Source organism: Bubalus kerabau, chromosome 2 (assembly GCF_029407905.1).
Source record: "Bubalus kerabau isolate K-KA32 ecotype Philippines breed swamp buffalo chromosome 2, PCC_UOA_SB_1v2, whole genome shotgun sequence".
NCBI lineage: Eukaryota > Metazoa > Chordata > Mammalia > Artiodactyla > Bovidae > Bubalus > Bubalus kerabau.
Genome location: NC_073625.1, coordinates 164,727,801 through 164,746,224, shown reverse-complemented (window position 1 = coordinate 164,746,224; position 18,424 = coordinate 164,727,801). Strand labels below are relative to the sequence as shown.

Genomic DNA, 18,424 nt, shown 5'->3' with positions numbered 1-18,424 from the left:
GATGTGTAACCATAATAGAAATGACTGACTTATTGGGACACACCTCAAAGCGCTTCCAAGCTGGGAAAGCAGCTGCACAGGTCAGAAAGGGGCTTTCAGCCTGATTGTGTCTGTATTCGTCACGATTCTCCAGCTAGACTGTCAGCTGCCTGGGGTCTGAAAACCTGCCCGATTTCTCCCCTCTCCACACAGTGCCCTTAACGGGCACGTAAGAGCAGTGCAGTGATTTTTCCTGGTAGATGCTGAACCAGTTAAGATCTCTTAAGGTAGCACAAAGGCAAGGCCGTGGGAGCGCGCAGCCCCCATCACCATCTCAACCAGGAACAAGAACAGGAATAAGTAAACTTTCAGGGGAGCCAGGCATGGCACTAAGCACTTGGCATGTATTGCTGATTTCACTTCATCGAACATCATTTTTCCCCTTGTCATCTGCTGTGTCTAGATGGAACATTAAATAAAAACTAGAAGTCCAAGAAAGAGAGCATGCAAGTAAAAAATATGTTAAAGGAAATTCAGAAGATCTGCTGCCATCAAGTCTACTTCTTATCCTGACTTCTATGGAGAAATTTTGGTTAAGATTTTAGCAATTACTGTGTCAAATATGTTCCCTGGTGGCTCAGACAGTAAAGAATCTGCCTGCAATGCAGGAGACCCGGGTTCAATCCCAGGGTTGTAAAGATCCCCCTGAGAAGGGAATGGCAACCCACTCCAGTATTCTTGCCTGGAGAAGTCCATGGACAGAGGAGGCTGGCGGGCTACCCAGTTCATGGGGTTGCAAAGAGTCATAGGACTGAGGGACTGACACTATCGTGCATAACTGAATCACTTTGCTGCAGGGCAGCAATTAGCACAACACTGCAATTCAACTACACTTCAATAAAAACTTTTTAAAAAGAAAGAAAAAGAAAAAAACCCAAAACAAGGAAAACACAGGTAGTTCCCAAAGAGGACTTCCTTGGTAACAAAAGCTCCAGGCTTCAGTTACTGAGCTAAGGCTTTCAGATTCCCTCATGCCCTACACATCTACCCAAATCTACCACTCCATCTTCCCTTGCCTCTGTGCTTGCTGTCTCCTGTGATTTTTACCCTACTTATCCTGATTTATGTTTATTGTGCAACATTTGGAACATACAGGAAAACAGAAACTAGACAAGAAAAATCTCCATAATCCCACAAATGACCATTGAAAACACTTTGTTTATGGAACCCTCTATCAGACAGACACACACATACTTTTTTAAATAGTATCAGGATTATGATACTTACACAAGGTACCATAACTGTTGGGTCTTTTTTATGTTATACCCCACTTGTTTGATATTTAAGGCCATTTCTTATCTCTAAGCATTGGTAACTGACTATTAAACCAAGAAATACAAATGAAAGCCTAACACGTACACAAAGCATACTGAAAAGAAAAACTATAACTTGATTTAAATATGAAACTCTCAACTAGAGAATAGTGAAGGTCACAAAAAGGCTTCCCAAAGTCTACAGAACATTCCTGGGCGGATGGTAAGAGATGACAGTTGGAGTAAAATGTTCAAAAATTAAATATGCTTGTGAAATATTGGTTTAAAAATGAACTAGCTTTGTAATAAGTGACTCTGGAATCATTAATGCATATTGTGAAATTCCAAAAGAGGGATAGAGCATGCAACATATCTCAAATCTATTGGTCTTTACCTGAGTGGACTAGGGTTCCAAGGAATACACTTTGGAAAACTGCTCTGCTGATATTTCAATGCACTAAAATATTCACAATCCCCCAGTGAACGGGCCATCCCCTCAGAACTTGCCCTTCAACAATAAGTTTATTACTTCAACCCTCAGTCTTCCAAATCACACTTTTAAATAAAATTATCCTGTGGATTGGTGGGTTCTTTTACTTCCATCACCTTCTTCTGTGGTTAGATATTTCCTGACCACAGGAGGGAGGAAAGGAAAGACAAGGATGATAAGGGTATAATTCCTACTCGTCTTAACTCAATTTATCAACAAACAGAAATTAAGATCACTCAACCCCTTAAGCAATTTATTCCTAATCAATCTCTGCAATTATAAAAACAATGAGAAGTACCCTTTTCTCCTTTAAGCTACTTTACTCACATTACCTAACTATATTTCATCAGGAACACATCCAATCCTGGCATAAACTAGGTCATCCTCCCGCCATGTCACAGTTGTGTTCCCTGCAAAATGGTATGGATTCATGAATGGTGAAAATCTCAATGAGAAAATATAGTCATTGTCGATAGACTACCCATTTCTGGTTGATTTGCTTTATCATCTCTCTTGCTCTCTCTCCAACAATGAGAGCTCCAAATCTGATTGCCCAGACTGAGCCTGGAAGCAAACCCTAATGCTCCACCCACCACTCCAAAGTTATCTGGTCACCAAGGATACCTAATTACAGGGACTAATTATGGGCACTAATTGGCATGAGGCAACAGAATACAAGGGTAGGACAGGTTTGAGAATCACAAATCTAATCCCATCTCTGCCACGTGCCTGTTATGTGACTCTGGGCCATGTACTCAACCTTATTGTGCCTCAGTTTCCTCAACAGTAAAATGGTATAATAATATGTACCTGTTCACAGGTCACTGTGAGGGTTAAAAGAAAGAATGTGTGAAAAGCACCTAGGGTTCTGAATAAAGTTTCCACACACAAGTGTCAGGAGTGGGCTCCATGGGTGCTTCTGATCTCCCTGAGAAGCACCAATTCAGCTCCCCGCCTCCTCTGGCATAGAACAGATAATCAACACATGTCAGTTACCTCCCCTTCTCATCTCTCCCCACTTCTCAATCCCACTCCCCTTCCAACCCCAGCCCACACACAAAACTAGCAGCCACAAGCCAAATTATAAAAATCAGAAAGTAGACTTTCCTCAGAAGTGATTGGATACCTTTTGCCCAAGATGCTGCAGCAAAAAGCCACCATGCCCCATGGTGGGCATCCCTAATTAGGTTTTTTTTAACACAAAGATGGACTGTCAGTTCTTATTTTCAACTTTAAAAATCAGCTTGCAATTCCAGATCCAGGCTGTCATTCAGCGCCAAACCTTAATTAAGAGCCAAAATTAGTTTACCCTACTACCAAAGTCTCTGCATCTGATTTTGGCCAGGTAGACAAGAGTATGCATGTGAGGAGGCAAGAATGAACTTGTACTGAAATTCGACTATGTACCAGACACTTCAGGTATGTTATCTAATCTTCCAAATACCATGAAATAGGTATTATGATCCTTATTTTACAGACAAGGAAACTAAGGCAGCAAATAATTTTTTTTTGATTGACAAAAGGCTCTTCATGAAAACAACAACATTATCTAGTCAACCAAAGAAAGGTAAACAGAGAAAACCAGACAGAGTCAGTTCTTTTTTAAGAAAAGTAAAACTTAAACAACAATTTTAAACAAAATCTTTTCTAACTGAAAAGAATTTGAAAACTTTACCTCCCACAAACATCTCTTAAGAAGTTACTGAAGTTTGTACTTCAGCTTTTCTAGCCATGGAAAGAAAGAGAAGTCCTAGGATGACAGTCCTGTTGTAGGTCTAGAGAGAAACCAGAATGGGACACAAAGATTAAGGAATCTGGACATAAAAGCTTAAGGAAAAGAAACCTGACAACCAAGGGGATTGCGAGCCTAGAACATTTTGAGATCATAATAAAGGCAAATAACATATCAATGCATAAAAAGGCGATTAGAAATACTAAGAAAAAAAATCTGTAAGAAAGTCAAGGTCCAAATATGAAGAAACTAAAAGGTGACACAAATTTAAACAACTGATGAAGAGTGAAAAGAAAGAATCCATTTGACTTTGTTGCTGGATATATCCTCCAGAGTGTCTCAGGAGTCCGGACACCAGACCCAGTGTGCAAGTCTAAGACCCAATCTAATACACAAGGCAGTAAATTATATTAAATGTTGCTTCCGGTTTTTCAACTTCAAGAAGAATTTACGAATACAGTCAATTGGGGGGCAAAGCACAAAATCTTTATTAGTCATGGATTCAGAGCTTTGGAATGTTGAGGTGTCACAGACAAAAAGCAAACTGTGGAACTGCCAGCCACCCAAACCTCCTTGACTTACTAAATGGGGAGTCAAGAAATACTGTCAAAAGTTTCCAGAAAATAACAAAGGTGACCTAACAGACAAACTCAAAATAATGTAAATATCAAACTTGGGAGAGGAAAAAAGAAACATTTTAAGGAGCTACATTTCTCATTTTCTTCAGTTCAGTTCAGTTCAGTTCAGTTCAGTCGCTCAGTCATGTCTGACTCTTTGCTACCCCATGAATCGCAGCACACCAGGCCTCCCTGTCCATCACCAACTCCCGGAGTTCACTCAGACTCACGTTCATCGAGTCAGTGATGCCATCCAGCCATCTCATCCTCTGTCGTCCCCTTCTCCTCCTGCCCCCAATCCTTCCCAGCATCAGAGTCTTTTCCAATGAGTCAACTCTTCGCATGAGGTGGCCAAAGTATTGGAGTTTCAGCTTTAGCATCAGTCTTTCCAAAGAAAACCCAGGACTGATCTCCTTTAGAATGGACTGATTGGATCTCCTTGCAGTCCAAGGGACTCTCAAGAGTCTTCTTATTTTCTTATTAGGAGTTAAATATTGATAACAATAGTGGTAAAAGCATATTACTTAAAGGGTTAAGAAGGTAACAGTCTAAGAATTAAATACAGAAACAGTTTTTTAAAAAATTTAAAAGTTGCCTCCGTGAGCCTTGAGAAATTTTGACAAAAATAAATTTCTACCACACATTACAGAAAAGGCTAAACACTAAAATTATTACTAAAACCTGGGAGTGGCAGCAAATGTTACAGTTGGAATTATATTTAAGAGTAGGGATATATTCTCTTATAGAATATGTTATTCAAATACAATTTTTCTGTAAGAATGGAACGTTCTACTGAAGCCAGATCATTTTCTTCTTTGTAATTCTCTATATTCTGGTCTAGATACACCAAATGTATTCCATTTATAACCAGACATTTTTTTTTTAATTTTAATGTGATCAGTGCTCAAACCCTGTAGCAGAGAGCCCAACACCTCCACACCCCAACCTGATTTATGAGCTGTAGAGAACAGCAGAAACTTTGCAGTCATCTCAGAGGCCCTGCGTTTTAACATGGCCTGGTTCCATCCAGCCCACAGTTAAATGGCACCCTAACATCACAGGGAAGGTTTGAACACTGAGAAAAGGTGTCCTTTAACAGGTGTCAGAAAGTAATTACATTGTATACATAAGAACAATCTTACCTGAGAAAATGACAAAAACTGTTTAAAACCTCTTAGATGTCCAGGCTTTATATCCCACATAGCTCATTGTTCAACTGGGGAAGTGACATGGGGATTAAGTGGGGCATGGAAAATGGAAAATTGCTCCTGAAGTAAAGGCAACAGATTAGAGGGCCAGTCCACCAATAAATAAGCACATGACTTTCCCAGAGTCATGTTGATATCCTTCCCTGGCCTCAATTTTCTAACCTTCCCCTAAAAAATGACCTTGTCAATTATGAAATGATTTGATTTCTGATTTATAAAGCCCTCTACTCCTGACAGAATCAAGAATACGATTCTACTGCTAGCACCATTTCAGAGATGATGGTGCAAAGTCATGGGTAGATTTTTATGAAAATTAATCCAAGGTCAGCTGCCATCATTTTCCAAGCTTCTACTTAAATCCACCAAGATACACTGCTTGATGAAACAAAGTATGACATATAACATTTACCTTATTCCAACTTTAACAAAGCTCCGAAAGAAATTCAGAGAACTCTTGGAAGAGTTCTTTATCTCAAAAGACAATGATCACAGTGATTTAATTTCTTAAATTCCCTTAGCTACTTGGCCAACAATTGTCAAGGATTGTTATCAGCTCAAGCCTACAGACCTATTATCTACATGTTTTTCCAGTTGTTGTCATCACTGACTGTACAAAGGAGATTCACCCAGCTTTGGACTGAGGAGTGGCTTTCTGTTATTGTTGTTGTTTAGTTGCTAAGTTGTGCCCAAGTCTTTTGCGACCCTATGGGCTGTCCATGGGATTTTCCAGGCAGGAATACTGGAGTGGGTTGCCATTTCCTTCTCCAGGGGATCTTTCCCACCCAGGAATTAAACCCATGGTTCCTGACTCATCTCCTGGATTGCAGGTGGGTTCTTCATCACTGAGCCACCCGGGAAGCCAAGGAGTGGCTTTAGTTGGGGGGATAAGGCAGATGTAGCAGATCAATTTTTTCTAAACCCAAGGCTAACTTCCACTTTTCACGAACATATTTTTGAGCTACTCCAATCATTCAAAATGTGTATAAAAGAGAATTCTTTTGTTTTGCTTTTGTTTAGGGATCTTTTCCCCTAGCTTTCCTCAGACATTAGGCAAGACTAGCTCTTATTTCTTATTTTTAGCAACCAGTTATACCGATCGCATATCATATATATTTGTGTATGTATATATATATATAAACATAGTTCAAAAATCATTTGGGACCAAAAATATTTTCCAAAATTATTGTAAAATATTGGGTCTTTTTCTATTTGTATGTACTACTAAGTCCATTTCTACAAAAGTCACAATAACATATTCAAAACTGCATTTACCTAAGTAAGCAACACAACATGCTGCTTCAGACCTTTATATAGTATATAAGGGCTGGAGCTAATGGTAAAGAACTTGCCTGCCAATTCAGGAGACACAAGAGATGCCCGTTCAATCCCTGGGTCGAGAAGATCCCCTGAAGGAGGGCAAGGCAGCCAACTCCCATATTCTTGCCTGGAGAATCCCATGGACAGAGGAGTCTGGGAGGCTGCAGTCCATAGGGTTGCAAAGAGTTGGAAATGACTTTGCACATACACACAGTATATAAACTAATGCCATCCTTTAGAACAATATCATCACACTTAGAAAAATGTCATGCTATTACATCACATACTTGAATTCCACCAACTATTTAGATCAAAGCACTCAGTATGTGTCCACACTAGCACTCAATAACCAGAAGACCAGTTGTGGACTAAAACGATCAGCAACTCTGTTTCGGACAAGGGCTTCTCAGCGCTAGATCAACCCCCCCAATAACAAAGAACTCCTTGCACAAGATGTCAACAGCTTTGGGATGGAGAAGAAATAACTGGCTACCAGTATGAGTCAAATGGTTGGCTATTATAAGCCTCCATCCATCACTGTGTATTTGTTATCAGGTCCTCTCATAGAGCCTGGTGGGCTGCCGTCTATGGGGTCGCACAGAGTCGGACACTACTGAAGTGACTTAGCAGCAGCAGCCTCTCATAGCAATCAAAGTATCAAATATTACCTTATTAAAATTGCACATAACAACTTCTAAACTACTCTATTTTATATATATAGGCTTTAAAATAAAGTCTAAGGCAAGTTCTCAGAAAACGAGTTTTCCTCCACGGCAGTCAACAGCCAGCCAGTGCAGGCAATCCTGAACCAAGTGCTCCAGTTGGCAGGACTTCTATCCAGGCCATTGATGGCCTGACCCCCCCCATGACCTCACTGGTTATGTTTCAAGTTCTAGCTTGGCTTCTCCTCCAGAATATAATTATTTTAGGGTACCACAATTGAAGCAACCTTCTTTATGCCCATGAATACATTTTTCTACACAGTCTAATTCCACTCGAATGTAAAATTCACTACATCGAAAAGCCAGAACAACCTGTCGGGAAATACTACAAAGCAGCTCCTGATCGATGATATTCTAGGTTACCAAGTGCAACACAATAGAACTCCTGACCCAATTTCCACACAACTGATTTGTCCAGCCCACAACTACTTCACCACGCAGTTCCTAATTACATCACTGGGGGGTGCTGTATGGTCATTACGTCACCGAACTGGGAGCTGTAAGGCCTAAGTCAGTGAATGCTCCCTTTTCCAGTGGAGAGACAGCAGACCACCTCCAGTAACAGAAGTTCCTCTCTCCTCCCCAAGCCTCAGTTCTGTTCTAGAACTATCTTGATGTCACATCGCAGTGCACCAGGCTAGGAGTTACCTGACTTAGAGTGGGCCAGAAAGGGAATAAGAGTTTGGGTCCAGAAGTCAAAGTACTCCAGTATCAGTACTCCAGACTCAACGCATAGTCATCTAGGTGTTTCACGAGAATTCTGCCCAAGTACTTTTTTCTTCTACCTCGAAGAATTTTCATGTCCTGAAAATCTCGCAACTTCCCGGATCCTGGATGAACTCCACCAGCCCCAGCTTCTGATCCCTTACAATTCCAACACCCTAAAACTAACTCCCACTTCCAGCCTCCCAGATTTCTGGAAAAAAGCCGTGCAAGGACAAACATTAACACGCAGGCACCCACACGCAAGTACGCACGCACGGTCACGAACACGCACAAGAACAAGCGCGAGCGGCCTGGGTATTGTGACTCTGTGTCCCCCTCTTGCTCCAGGCTGACTTACTTGAGGAAGTACCTCTGACCAGTGGCCGTAAAGGTCATCTCCCAGCCTGGGGGCAGCGGCAGCTCGTCGGTCACGTCGTAGGACTGCTGACGGAGATGTGCGTGCTGCTGCGCGGGGCTGACCGCGGCGCCCGCGCCCGTGCCCAGCTGCAGGGACGCGGGCGACGAGTGCGAGCGGACGTGCTGGGCGCCGCCGGCCAGTCGGGGCCCCGGGTGGCCGCCGGACGAGTCGGTGCTCGACTGGCGCGAGTGCGAGCCGGAGTCAGGCTCCTTGAAGAACGATTCGGGCAGGATCTTCTTCCGCCACGAGCTGGGCTTGGGATTCATCACCGAGTTGAAGAGAGCTTCGAGGTCCGTGTCTAGGTCTTGAGTGACGTGGATCACTTGCTGCCCGGGTGGTGGGAGCGGAGGGGGCGCCGAAGCCGGATTCATCTTCTGCTAGGAGAAAGGAGGTCAGATTAGCTTCTTATTGAAGGTCTGAGAATTGAAAGGGAGAATAGAGAGAAGAGACAGATAGGTGTCCGCCTCGGGATCCCAGACACCCAGCACTTAGACCAGCGGGATGGGGGAGGGGGTCCCTCCTGGCCTCCAGAATTATGCAACTTTCTTGAAGCCAAGAAGTTACCAGGAAAGGGGGAGGGGGTGTCTGCTGGGAGTTAACTGCACTGGAGACGCTAATGAAACTGCTGGTGTCTAAGGACAGGTCGAAACTTCACAGAGCAGGCAGCGCCCTCAAAGTCTCAACCCGAGCCAACTCCAAGACGTCTCCACTCGGTAAGCCCGAGGAGCCGGGCGCCCTGGCGTGGTGCGGGGTGAGCGGGCGCGCGCCAGCGGGCACTACCTGGGCGCGCAGCGAAGCCGAGTCTGGGCGTGCGGTGGCCGCCGTCCCGCCCGAACTCGCCGTTAGGCCTGGGTCGCTCGGTTGCGTCCCGAGCTTGCAGGGCTGGAGCTGGGGCCCGGCTGGCAAATCCCGACCCTACTCGGTGTCTGGCAGCCGAGAGGCTTCGGCTCTCACATCCCCCGAACTGGCCTCAGGCGCTCGCGCTCCGCGGAGAGGCGGAGAAGCAGACTGCGCGGCCGCCGCGGATCCCGGACTGTCCCATAAACAAAGTTTGGAGCAAACTCCCACTCCCAGGAAAGAGGCGGGTCCGAAAGTTGAGCTGTTGAATTATGCATTACCTCCAAGTCCCGAGCCTGCCTACCCCTTCTCGTCCCTCCCCTTCCTCCTCCTCCTCCTTCCACCCTGGCACCAGAAAACCTTGGGCGTGCTGGGTACTCTGCAGGATAAGAGGAGATGGGTGCCCCCCACCCACTCCTCCTGGTCGCGCTGACCTCTCTCGCGGAACCCTGGATCTGCATTCCTTTGAGTTTACCACGGACTTGGGGCGGGATCAAAGGGAAAGTGGCCCGAGCCTGTTTAATCAAGGACTTGTGGACCGAAACCAGGCTGGGGGCGGCGGAAGACACGCGAGTAAGGGGCCCAGACAGAAGAAGGGCGGGTCCTGGGTGCCGCGCCTTCTCTCCGTGCCGGGTACCGAGGCCGGGAGCCCGGAGCGCGGCACTGATCAGTGATTCTAAGGGCGGGCCCGGGTACGCTCCGACGCGGGGAGACACCAGCGAGGCCAGCCTTTCCACGGGAGGCTGCATGTGACCATATTTGGTCTGGCGAGGAGGCATCTCGGCTGTTTGGCTTTCAATTGTCTGCTCGTGCGCAGACGGTGCCCAGAAAGTGCCTCTGTCGCTAGGGATGCGACTTCGCCAACTAGTTCACTGTAAACAAACAAGCTTGAAACCATTTATCAGTTCTTTTTTCCTCTCCAGGGTGACTCGGGTCACCAGGGGTTGAGAAGAAACCTGGGCAAATCTTCGGTGCTGGAAAGGGACAGCATGCCCCCCCCCCCCACCGCTCCCGCGACATCCTCGCGGGTCGTGGGAGGATTGGAATGTCCCTGACGCCCTCCAGAGAGCCTGGAACCGGGATGGAACCGGAACAGGTGGCTGGGAATTGAGAGGGTGCGCCAGTGACCCGGAAAAAACCACCCACCCTCCCACCGACTGGATCTGGGCGTGGGATGGAGACCCCCTGCTTCTAGATCTGGCCTAGCAAGACAGCTGCGGGAAGTAGGGGGCAGCCTGGCCCTCCGAAGCAGCTCGATTCCTTCTTTTCCTTGTCCCCTCCCGTCGGGGGAAAGAGGAGAGTGGTGTGCGAGGTAAATTCGGCTTCAGAAAACCCCTACCCCACCCCACCCTACTGGATTCAAACATAAGCTTATGAAATAAGTCACATGAGACAATATATGTAAAGCGCTTTGCAGACATACCTGCCTACATACCTTTTTGTTAAATAAAAGTGCAAGTATTGTGCCTCCACATTTTTATTAGAGTAGAACAAAATCAAAATTAAAATCTGGAGTTGCTGTGAAGGAGAAAAGTGTATGGGAAAGACAAGGCCATCCTATAGTTTTGCCATGGAAAGGGTAGGAGTATTCAAAGCACATTCCCTGAATGGCTGCTCCCTGTCACTGCCCAAAATAGAGCAGAGGGCACCTATGTGAGCCCCCTTCTTCATTATCTATATCGGAGGGTGTGCTCCTCACAGACTGGGAAAAATCAAGGCTGCCTGAGAGATCACTATCAAAGGCAAGCAGAGCATGGCTCCTCCAGGAAACTCTGAAACTGTTTTCCCTCAGCAAGTCCTCTGCCCACAGGACCAGCAGAGGGAAGGGGAGGCTGCTGCAGGTCACTCCACGGGAAGCAGCGTCTTTGCAGCTATTCTCAAAAGCCACCAGTTGCAGCAATAGGGAATTCGCTTTGGAACTACAGGAAGTGAATGGGACCAAAGGGTCACTAATGGAGAAGCCTCTTGACAATGAAAGGATGCACCTTTAGGGCTAGCCCTATTGCAGGGAGGTCATCACCCAGGAAGGAAGGTCTTGCTTCGTAGGAAATACCTGGTTGCTAGAAAAGAGGAAATTACTGAGGGAACCATGAGGTCAATCAGCCAGGGAGAATCAAGGTTGAGGTTGGGTGGGCAAGGATGCTGTCACTCCTTGCCAGACTTCAAGCCCTAGATAATGGAGGACAGAGTAGACGCCTGAAATGGGAAAGGCTCTGATCACGTGAGAGCTCAAAGGGAAAACTCCCAGTTCCCAGTCTATAAGATATGATAGTGGGTGGCTGAAGAGATTTGCTTCAGTGCTTCAAACAATAGTTTCAGATTAAATAACATTTACAGTCACCTTATATAAGCATCTGCCTACAATGTGGGAGACCTGGGTTCGATCCCTGGGTTGGGAAGTTCTCTGCAGAAGGAAATGACAACCCACTCCAGTACTCTTGCCTAGAAAATCCCATAGACAGAGGAGCCTGGTGTCCATGGAGTCGCAAAGAGTTGGACATGACTGAGCAACTTCACTATATGTGTATCAGGTAGTGCCCTGTAAGAGACAGCAGACAAGTGTATAATGAATCTCCAGAGGAAAATACCTGAGGCAAAGTAGTTCAACTCTCAATTCCTGAGTTTTCCTCATTCTACATTAGGAACAATAACAGTACCCACCTCACAAGATTTTAGATTAAAACAAATTTTAGTCGGCCCTTTTTTATCCCTTGGATTCCACATCCGCGGTGGATTAAAAAAAAAAAAAAAAAAAATCCAGAGTTCCAAAAAGCAAAACTTGAATTTATACCACTCTGACAACTATTTACATAGCATTTAATTGTATTAGATATTATAAGAAATGTGGAGATGATTTAAAGTATGTCAGAGGATATGTGTAGGTTATATTTAAATACTGCACCTTTTTTTTTTTTTTTTTTTTGCACCATTCTTATATAAAGGACTTGAGCATCCTTGGATTTGGGTTTCAGGGGGTGTTCTTTTTGGAACCAACCCCACACACACACACACAGTGATACTGAGGGACAGTCAGTTCAGTTCAGTCGCTCAGTCGTGTCCGACTCTTTGTGACCCTGTGAATCGCAGCACGCCGGGCCTCCCTGTCCATCACCAACTCCTGGAGTTCACTGAGACTCACATCCATCGAGTCAGTGATGCCATCCAGCCATCTCATCCTCTGTCGTCCTCTTCTCCTCCTGCCCCCAATCTCTCCCAGCATCAGAGTCTTGACAAATGTGTACAAATTTTATCTGTTCTCTCATGCTTATCTCTATTCTCTATGTGGGGCAAGTAATTTAACCTCCCTAAATCACAGATTACTCACTTACAAATTGGAGATACTATTGTAGTCTGTGACACTGCTGCCCTTGAGTGGACCACCCTATTGGTCACACCCTTATGGAGTCCCTCCCACTTAAATCTGGACTGGCCAGTGACCTACCTTCACCTGGAAATGCAGCCCTGCAGCTGTGCTAGTTCCCTCTTTGAACCCCTAAGGAGGTGTGAAAGTTTCTGCTTTTGTACTTTGGGGAGATCTGAGCCAGTGGGGAAGAAGTGCAACTATTTTGCTGGAGAAACCAGGTGGAGAGGAAGAGACCCTGAGATAGGGGAGAGACAGAAGTCCAGCCATCCAGACCCAGCCACCCACCAGGCGACTGCAAACAAGTCAGTGATCAGCATCAAAACCAACAGAACCACAGAGCCCAGTGCAGCCCAGATTGTAGAAGTATGAACAAATAAAATGAATATTGTTTTAAGCTACTGGAGTTTGGAATTTTTTTTTTAAATGAAGAATGGGCATTCTAAAAATTAAGAAATAAAGTTCTTAAATTCTGTTACCTGCTGAAGTATTTAATAAATAATGGCTGTGATTTATGGGCTAAGACCCATAAAATAGATAAAGACAAATGTTTTACAGATAAGGAGACTGGCCTAGGGAATTTTAAAGTACAGGAATATCTCACTTTATAGCACTTTACAGATAGTGCGTTGTTTTGTTTTGTTTTTTTACAAATTGAAGGTTTGTGGCAACCTTGTGTCATGCATCTCACACGCTACTAAAGTAATGCTCAAAAATCTCCCAGCCAGGCTTTAGCAATACGTGAACCATGAACTTCCAGATGTTCAAGCTGGTTTTAGAAAAGGCAGAGGAACCAGAGATCAAATTGCCAACATCCGCTGGATCATGGAAAAAGCAAGAGAGTTCCAGAAAAACATCTATTTCTGCTTTATTGACTATGCCAAAGCCTTTGACTGTGTGGATCACAATAAACTGTGGAAAATTCTTCAAGAGATGGGAATACCAGACCACCTGACCTGCCTCTTGAGAAACCTATATGCAGGTCAGGAAGCAACAGTTAGAACTGGACATGGAACAACAGACTAGCTCCAAATAGTAAAGGAGTATGTCCAGGCTGTATATTGTCACCCTGCTTATTTAACTTCTATGCAGAGTACATCATGAGAAACGCTGGGCTGGAAGAAGCACAAGCTGGAATCAAGATTGCTGGGAGAAATATCAATAACCTCAGATATGCAGATGACACCACCCTTATGGCAGAAAGTGAAGAGGAACTCAAAAGCCTCTTGATGAAAGTGAAAGTGGAGAGTGAAAAAGTTGGCTTAAAGCTCAACATTCAGAAAACGAAGATCATGGCATCTGGTCCCATCACTACATGGGAAATAGATGGGGAAACAGTGGAAACAGTGAGAGACTTTATCTTCTTTGGCTCCAAAATCACTACAGATGGTGACTGGCAGCCATGAAATTAAAAGACGCTTACTCCTTGGAAGGAAAGTTATGACCAACCTAGATAGCATATTCAAAAGCAGAGACGTTACTTTGCCAACAAAGGTACGTCTAGTCAAGGCTATGGTTTTTCCTGTGGTCATGTATGGATGTGAGAGTTGGACTGTGAAGAAAGCTGAGTGCCGAAGAATTGATGCTTTTGAACTGTGGTGTTGGAGAAGACTCTTGAGAGTCCCTTGGACTGCAAGGAGATCCAACCAGTCCATTCTGAAGGAGATCAGCCCTGGGATTTCTTTGGAAGGAATGATGCTAAAGCTGAAACTCCAGTACTTTGGCCACCTCATGCGAAGAGTTGACTCATTGGAAAAGACTCTGATGCTGGGAGGGACTGGGGGCGGGAGGAGAAGGGGACGACAGAGGATGAGATGGCTAGATGGCATCACTGACTCGATGGACGTGAGTCTAAGTGAACTCTGAGAGTTGGTGATGGACAGGGAGGCCTGGCATGCTGCGATTCATGAGGTCGCAAAGAGTCGGACACGACTGAGCAACTGAACTGAACTGAACCGTGTCATGCAACACTATCAGCTCCATTTTTGCAATAGCATTTGCTCAGATCATATCTCTGTCACAGTTCGGTAATTCTCACAGTATTCCAGACATTTTCCTTATTACTATATTATGTGTGTGCAATATAGTAATATTTGCAACCCCATAGGCTGTAGTCCACCATGCCCCTCCATCCATGGGATTCTCCAGGCAAGAACACTGGAGTGGGTTGTCATTTCCTTCTCCAAATGGAACTATAGAAAGAAAGAAAGTGAAGTCACTCAGTTGTGTCCAACTCTTTCCGACCCCATGGACTGTAGCCTACCAGGCTCCTCCATCCATGGAATTTTCCAGCCAAGACTACTGGAGTGGGTTGCCATTTCCTTCTCCAATTACTGTATTAGTGAATGGTTATCTATGATTAGGGAACTTTGATGGTACTATTTCAAAATGTTTATGACTCACTAAAGGCTCAGATGATGGTTAGTATTTTTTAGTGATAAAGTATCTTTTAATTAAGGTATGTACATTGTCTTTTTTAAGAATAATGCTATTGCACCTTAAACAGACTACAGTACAATGTAAAACATAAATTTTACTTAAAATGCGTGTGCACGTGTGCTTAGTCGCTTCAGTCATGTCCAACTCTTGGTGACCCTATGGACTGTAGCCCACCAGGCTCTTCTGTCCGTGGGATTCTCTGGGCAAGAATACTGGAGTGGGTTGCCTCCAAGGGATCTTCCCTACCCAGGGATCGAACCCACATCTCTTGCATCTCTTGCATTGGCGGGTTCTTTACCAATGACACCACCTGGGAAGCCCCTTTTTATATACATGAGGAATCCAAAAGAATTTAAGCAACTCACTTTAGTGAGCTAATCACTTTATTCCTGTGGTCTAGAACCAAGCGGGCAATATCTCCAAGGTATGCCTGTATTTTGTCCAAGTACATGAAATGAATAGGGGGGAAAAGAAAAGAAAAAAAAAAAGGACTTAGCCTAGGATTTGTAATCCTAGATCAGAAAGAAAGAAAGTGAAGTCACTCAGTCATGTCTGACTCTTTGGGACCCCATGGGCTGTAGCCTACCAGGCTCCTCTGTCCATGGGATTTTCCAGGCAATAGTCCTGGAGTGGATTGCCATTTCCTTCTCCAGGGGAATCCTAGATCAGAGAGAGTACTTTTTCCTACTCTGCTCTCCTGTGAGCCAGAAGTTTTGTCATTTTAAATTCCTGTGATACCTACTGCCCGCCCATCTCACAGAGAAACTCCACAGCTTTCATAAGATAATCAATTGAGACTACACTCCTGCAGATATGTAAATCCTTCCACTTGCAAAGACTTTCCACTGATCTCCTGAAGCTGATCTCCTGTCTCCAAATCCTCCCTTCCACCCTTTCTACTGAAATCTACCCTGAGTCATCCTTCTCTCCTCCCTCTCCATCCACATCTAGTCATGGCAAGGGCTGTCACTTCTTCCTTCCATTACTCCTCAAGCCCATCTTCCACTCACACAACAGGACCTTATCTCCCAAGGTGCTCAGTGGCCTCCTAGTTGTTTTCTGTGCCTCCAGTCTCTCATTTCTGGACTCCCATTTTCATGACATCATTCCTTGGCTCACAAGCTTTTGAAATACCACCCACAAGAATAAGTCTAAGCTGTCAATCTAGCACCCAAGGACTCTCAAGAAACTGCCATCTTCACAGCTTTCTGACCTAAATTTTTACACAAATGTGTTCTCATCCGCTCCAGCCAGGCTCCAACCCAAACACATTTGGCCGGATCCTTCACTACACACGTCTCTTTGTTTGAACCCTGCTCAAAACTGCCCACCATACAATCCATTGTCAAGCCTGCATCCATAGCTCTCTCCTTTCCCCTAAATTCAGGTTGAGTCTCTTTCACTCCCTTGACACATCTTATTGTAAAAGATGGCAGAGTAGAAGGATGTGTGCTCATCTTCTCCTGCGAGAACACCAAAAGTGCAACTCACTGCTGAACAACCATTGTCAAGAGAATGTTGGAACCCACCAAAAAAATACCCCACATCCAAGGGCAAAGGAGAAGCTGCAACGAGACAGTAGGAGGGACTCAATTGCATTTAAAAGCAAACTTCATACCCACCGGAGACACTTGGAAGGCACAAACAAAACCTTGTGCACACCAGGACCCCGGGAAAGGAGCAGTGACTCCCACAAGTGGCTGAGCCAGACCTGCCTGTGAGTGCTTGAGGGTCTCCTGTGGAAGCATGGGTTAGCAGTGGCCTGCCACAGGGACAGAGGCTCTGGCAGCAGCAGTCCTGGGAGGCGCAGCATGTGGCGTAAGACCTCTTGAAGGAGGTCGCCATTAGCGACTATCACAGAGCTGCCAAATGGGCAATACACAAACTGGAGAACAATTATACCAAGGAAGCTCTCACACTGTTAGGAAAGTTCTAGGCTCCACAACAGGCATGTCAACCTGGCAAAGGGAGTGAGAATCCCAGGGAATCTGACTTTGAAGGTCAGCAGGATTTGATTACAGAACTTAACTTTTACCTCAGTATCTCTTGCCTTGAGTTGGATTGTCAGTTCAGTTCAGTCGCTCAGTTGTGTCCCACTCTTTGCGACCCCATGAACCACAGCATGCCAGGCCTCCCTGTCCATCACCAACTCCCAGAGTCCACCCAAACCCATGTCCATTGAGTCAGTGATGCCATCCAACCATCTCATCCTCTGTCGTCCCCTTCTCCTCCTGCCCTCAATCTTTCTCATCATCAGGGTCTTTTCCAATGAGTCAATCCTTCATATCAGGTGGCCAAAGTATTGGAGTTTCAGCTTCAACATCAGTCCTTCCAATGAACACCCAGGACTGATCTCCTTTAGGATGGACTGGTTGGATCTCCTTGCAGTCTAAGGGACTCTCAAGAGTGTTCTCCAACACCACAGTTCAAAAGCATCAATTCTTCGGCACTCAGCTTTCTTCACAGCCCAACTCTCACATCCATACATGACCACTGGAAAAACCATAGCCTTGACTAGACGAACCTTTGTTGGCAAAGTAATGTCTCTGCTTTCTAATATTCTGTCTAGGCTCGTCATAACTTTCCTTCCAAGGAGTAAGCATCTTTTAATTTCATGGCTGCAATCACCATCTGCAGTGATTTTGGAGCCCAGAAAAATAAAGTCAGCCACTGTTTCCACTAGCTGCAAGTCTAGATGCATCTTGCATTTCCTTATGGATTTGCTTCTCTGAGAGTCATAATTCCTTGTTGTGAGGGAATGATGATCCCCACATGATTGCCTTTTCCTCTTCCAGAACCCATTGGGGTACTCTGTTCTGTTTTGTTAATATTTAGTTATTTGGCTATGCTGGGCCTTAGTTGTGGCACTTGGGACCTTTGATCTTGGCAGCAGCATGCAGGATCTTTAATTGAGGCATGTAAGCTCTTAGTTGCAGCTTGTGGGACCTAGTTCCCTGACCAGGGATTGAACCTTGGCCCTCTGCATTAGAAGCATGGAGTCTTAGTCACTAGACCACCAGGGAATTCCCCACATGATGTACTCTTAAGTTTATAAGTTACCTTCTCAGCATTCACTGCAATTTTGGCACCACATATGGACTCAGCTCCTGAACAGGACTGCAAATTCTTTGAGGACAAGTCTAAGAGGGCTTCATTTTCTTTTTTCTCTTTCCCATGCCTAACAAGGGACTTCCTAGGTGGCCTAGTGGTAAAGAACCCACCTGCCAATGCAAGTGACGTGAGAGACTCGGGTTCGACCCCTGAATCAGGAAGATCCCCTGGAGGA

General features: G+C 45.1%; 1 protein-coding gene and 1 long non-coding RNA gene across 3 annotated transcripts in view; one reads left to right on the top strand and one right to left on the bottom strand.

Annotated features, from left to right (window-relative positions):
• The window catches only part of WWTR1 (WW domain containing transcription regulator 1), a 146,359-nt gene extending 136,944 nt beyond the window's left edge, over window positions 1-9,415 (bottom strand). Inside the window, exons 1-2 of one of the 2 annotated variants that reach the window (XM_055569388.1) lie at window positions 9,282-9,415; window positions 8,442-8,875 (exon numbers count right to left, since the gene is read on the bottom strand). In XM_055569388.1, coding sequence (XP_055425363.1) covers window positions 8,442-8,872 — 431 coding nt within the window. In that variant the 5' untranslated portion in view covers window positions 8,873-8,875; window positions 9,282-9,415. Of the gene's footprint in view, window positions 1-8,441; window positions 8,879-9,281 lie in introns of both variants that reach the window. The other variant, XM_055569389.1, reaches the window with a different exon arrangement.
• LOC129644051 (uncharacterized) lies at window positions 8,492-12,043 on the top strand. The gene is made up of 3 exons (XR_008710714.1): window positions 8,492-8,791; window positions 9,144-9,911; window positions 10,262-12,043. It is a non-coding gene; the product is annotated as an uncharacterized LOC129644051 (long non-coding RNA).
• Window positions 12,044-18,424: the final 6,381 nt, after the last annotated feature.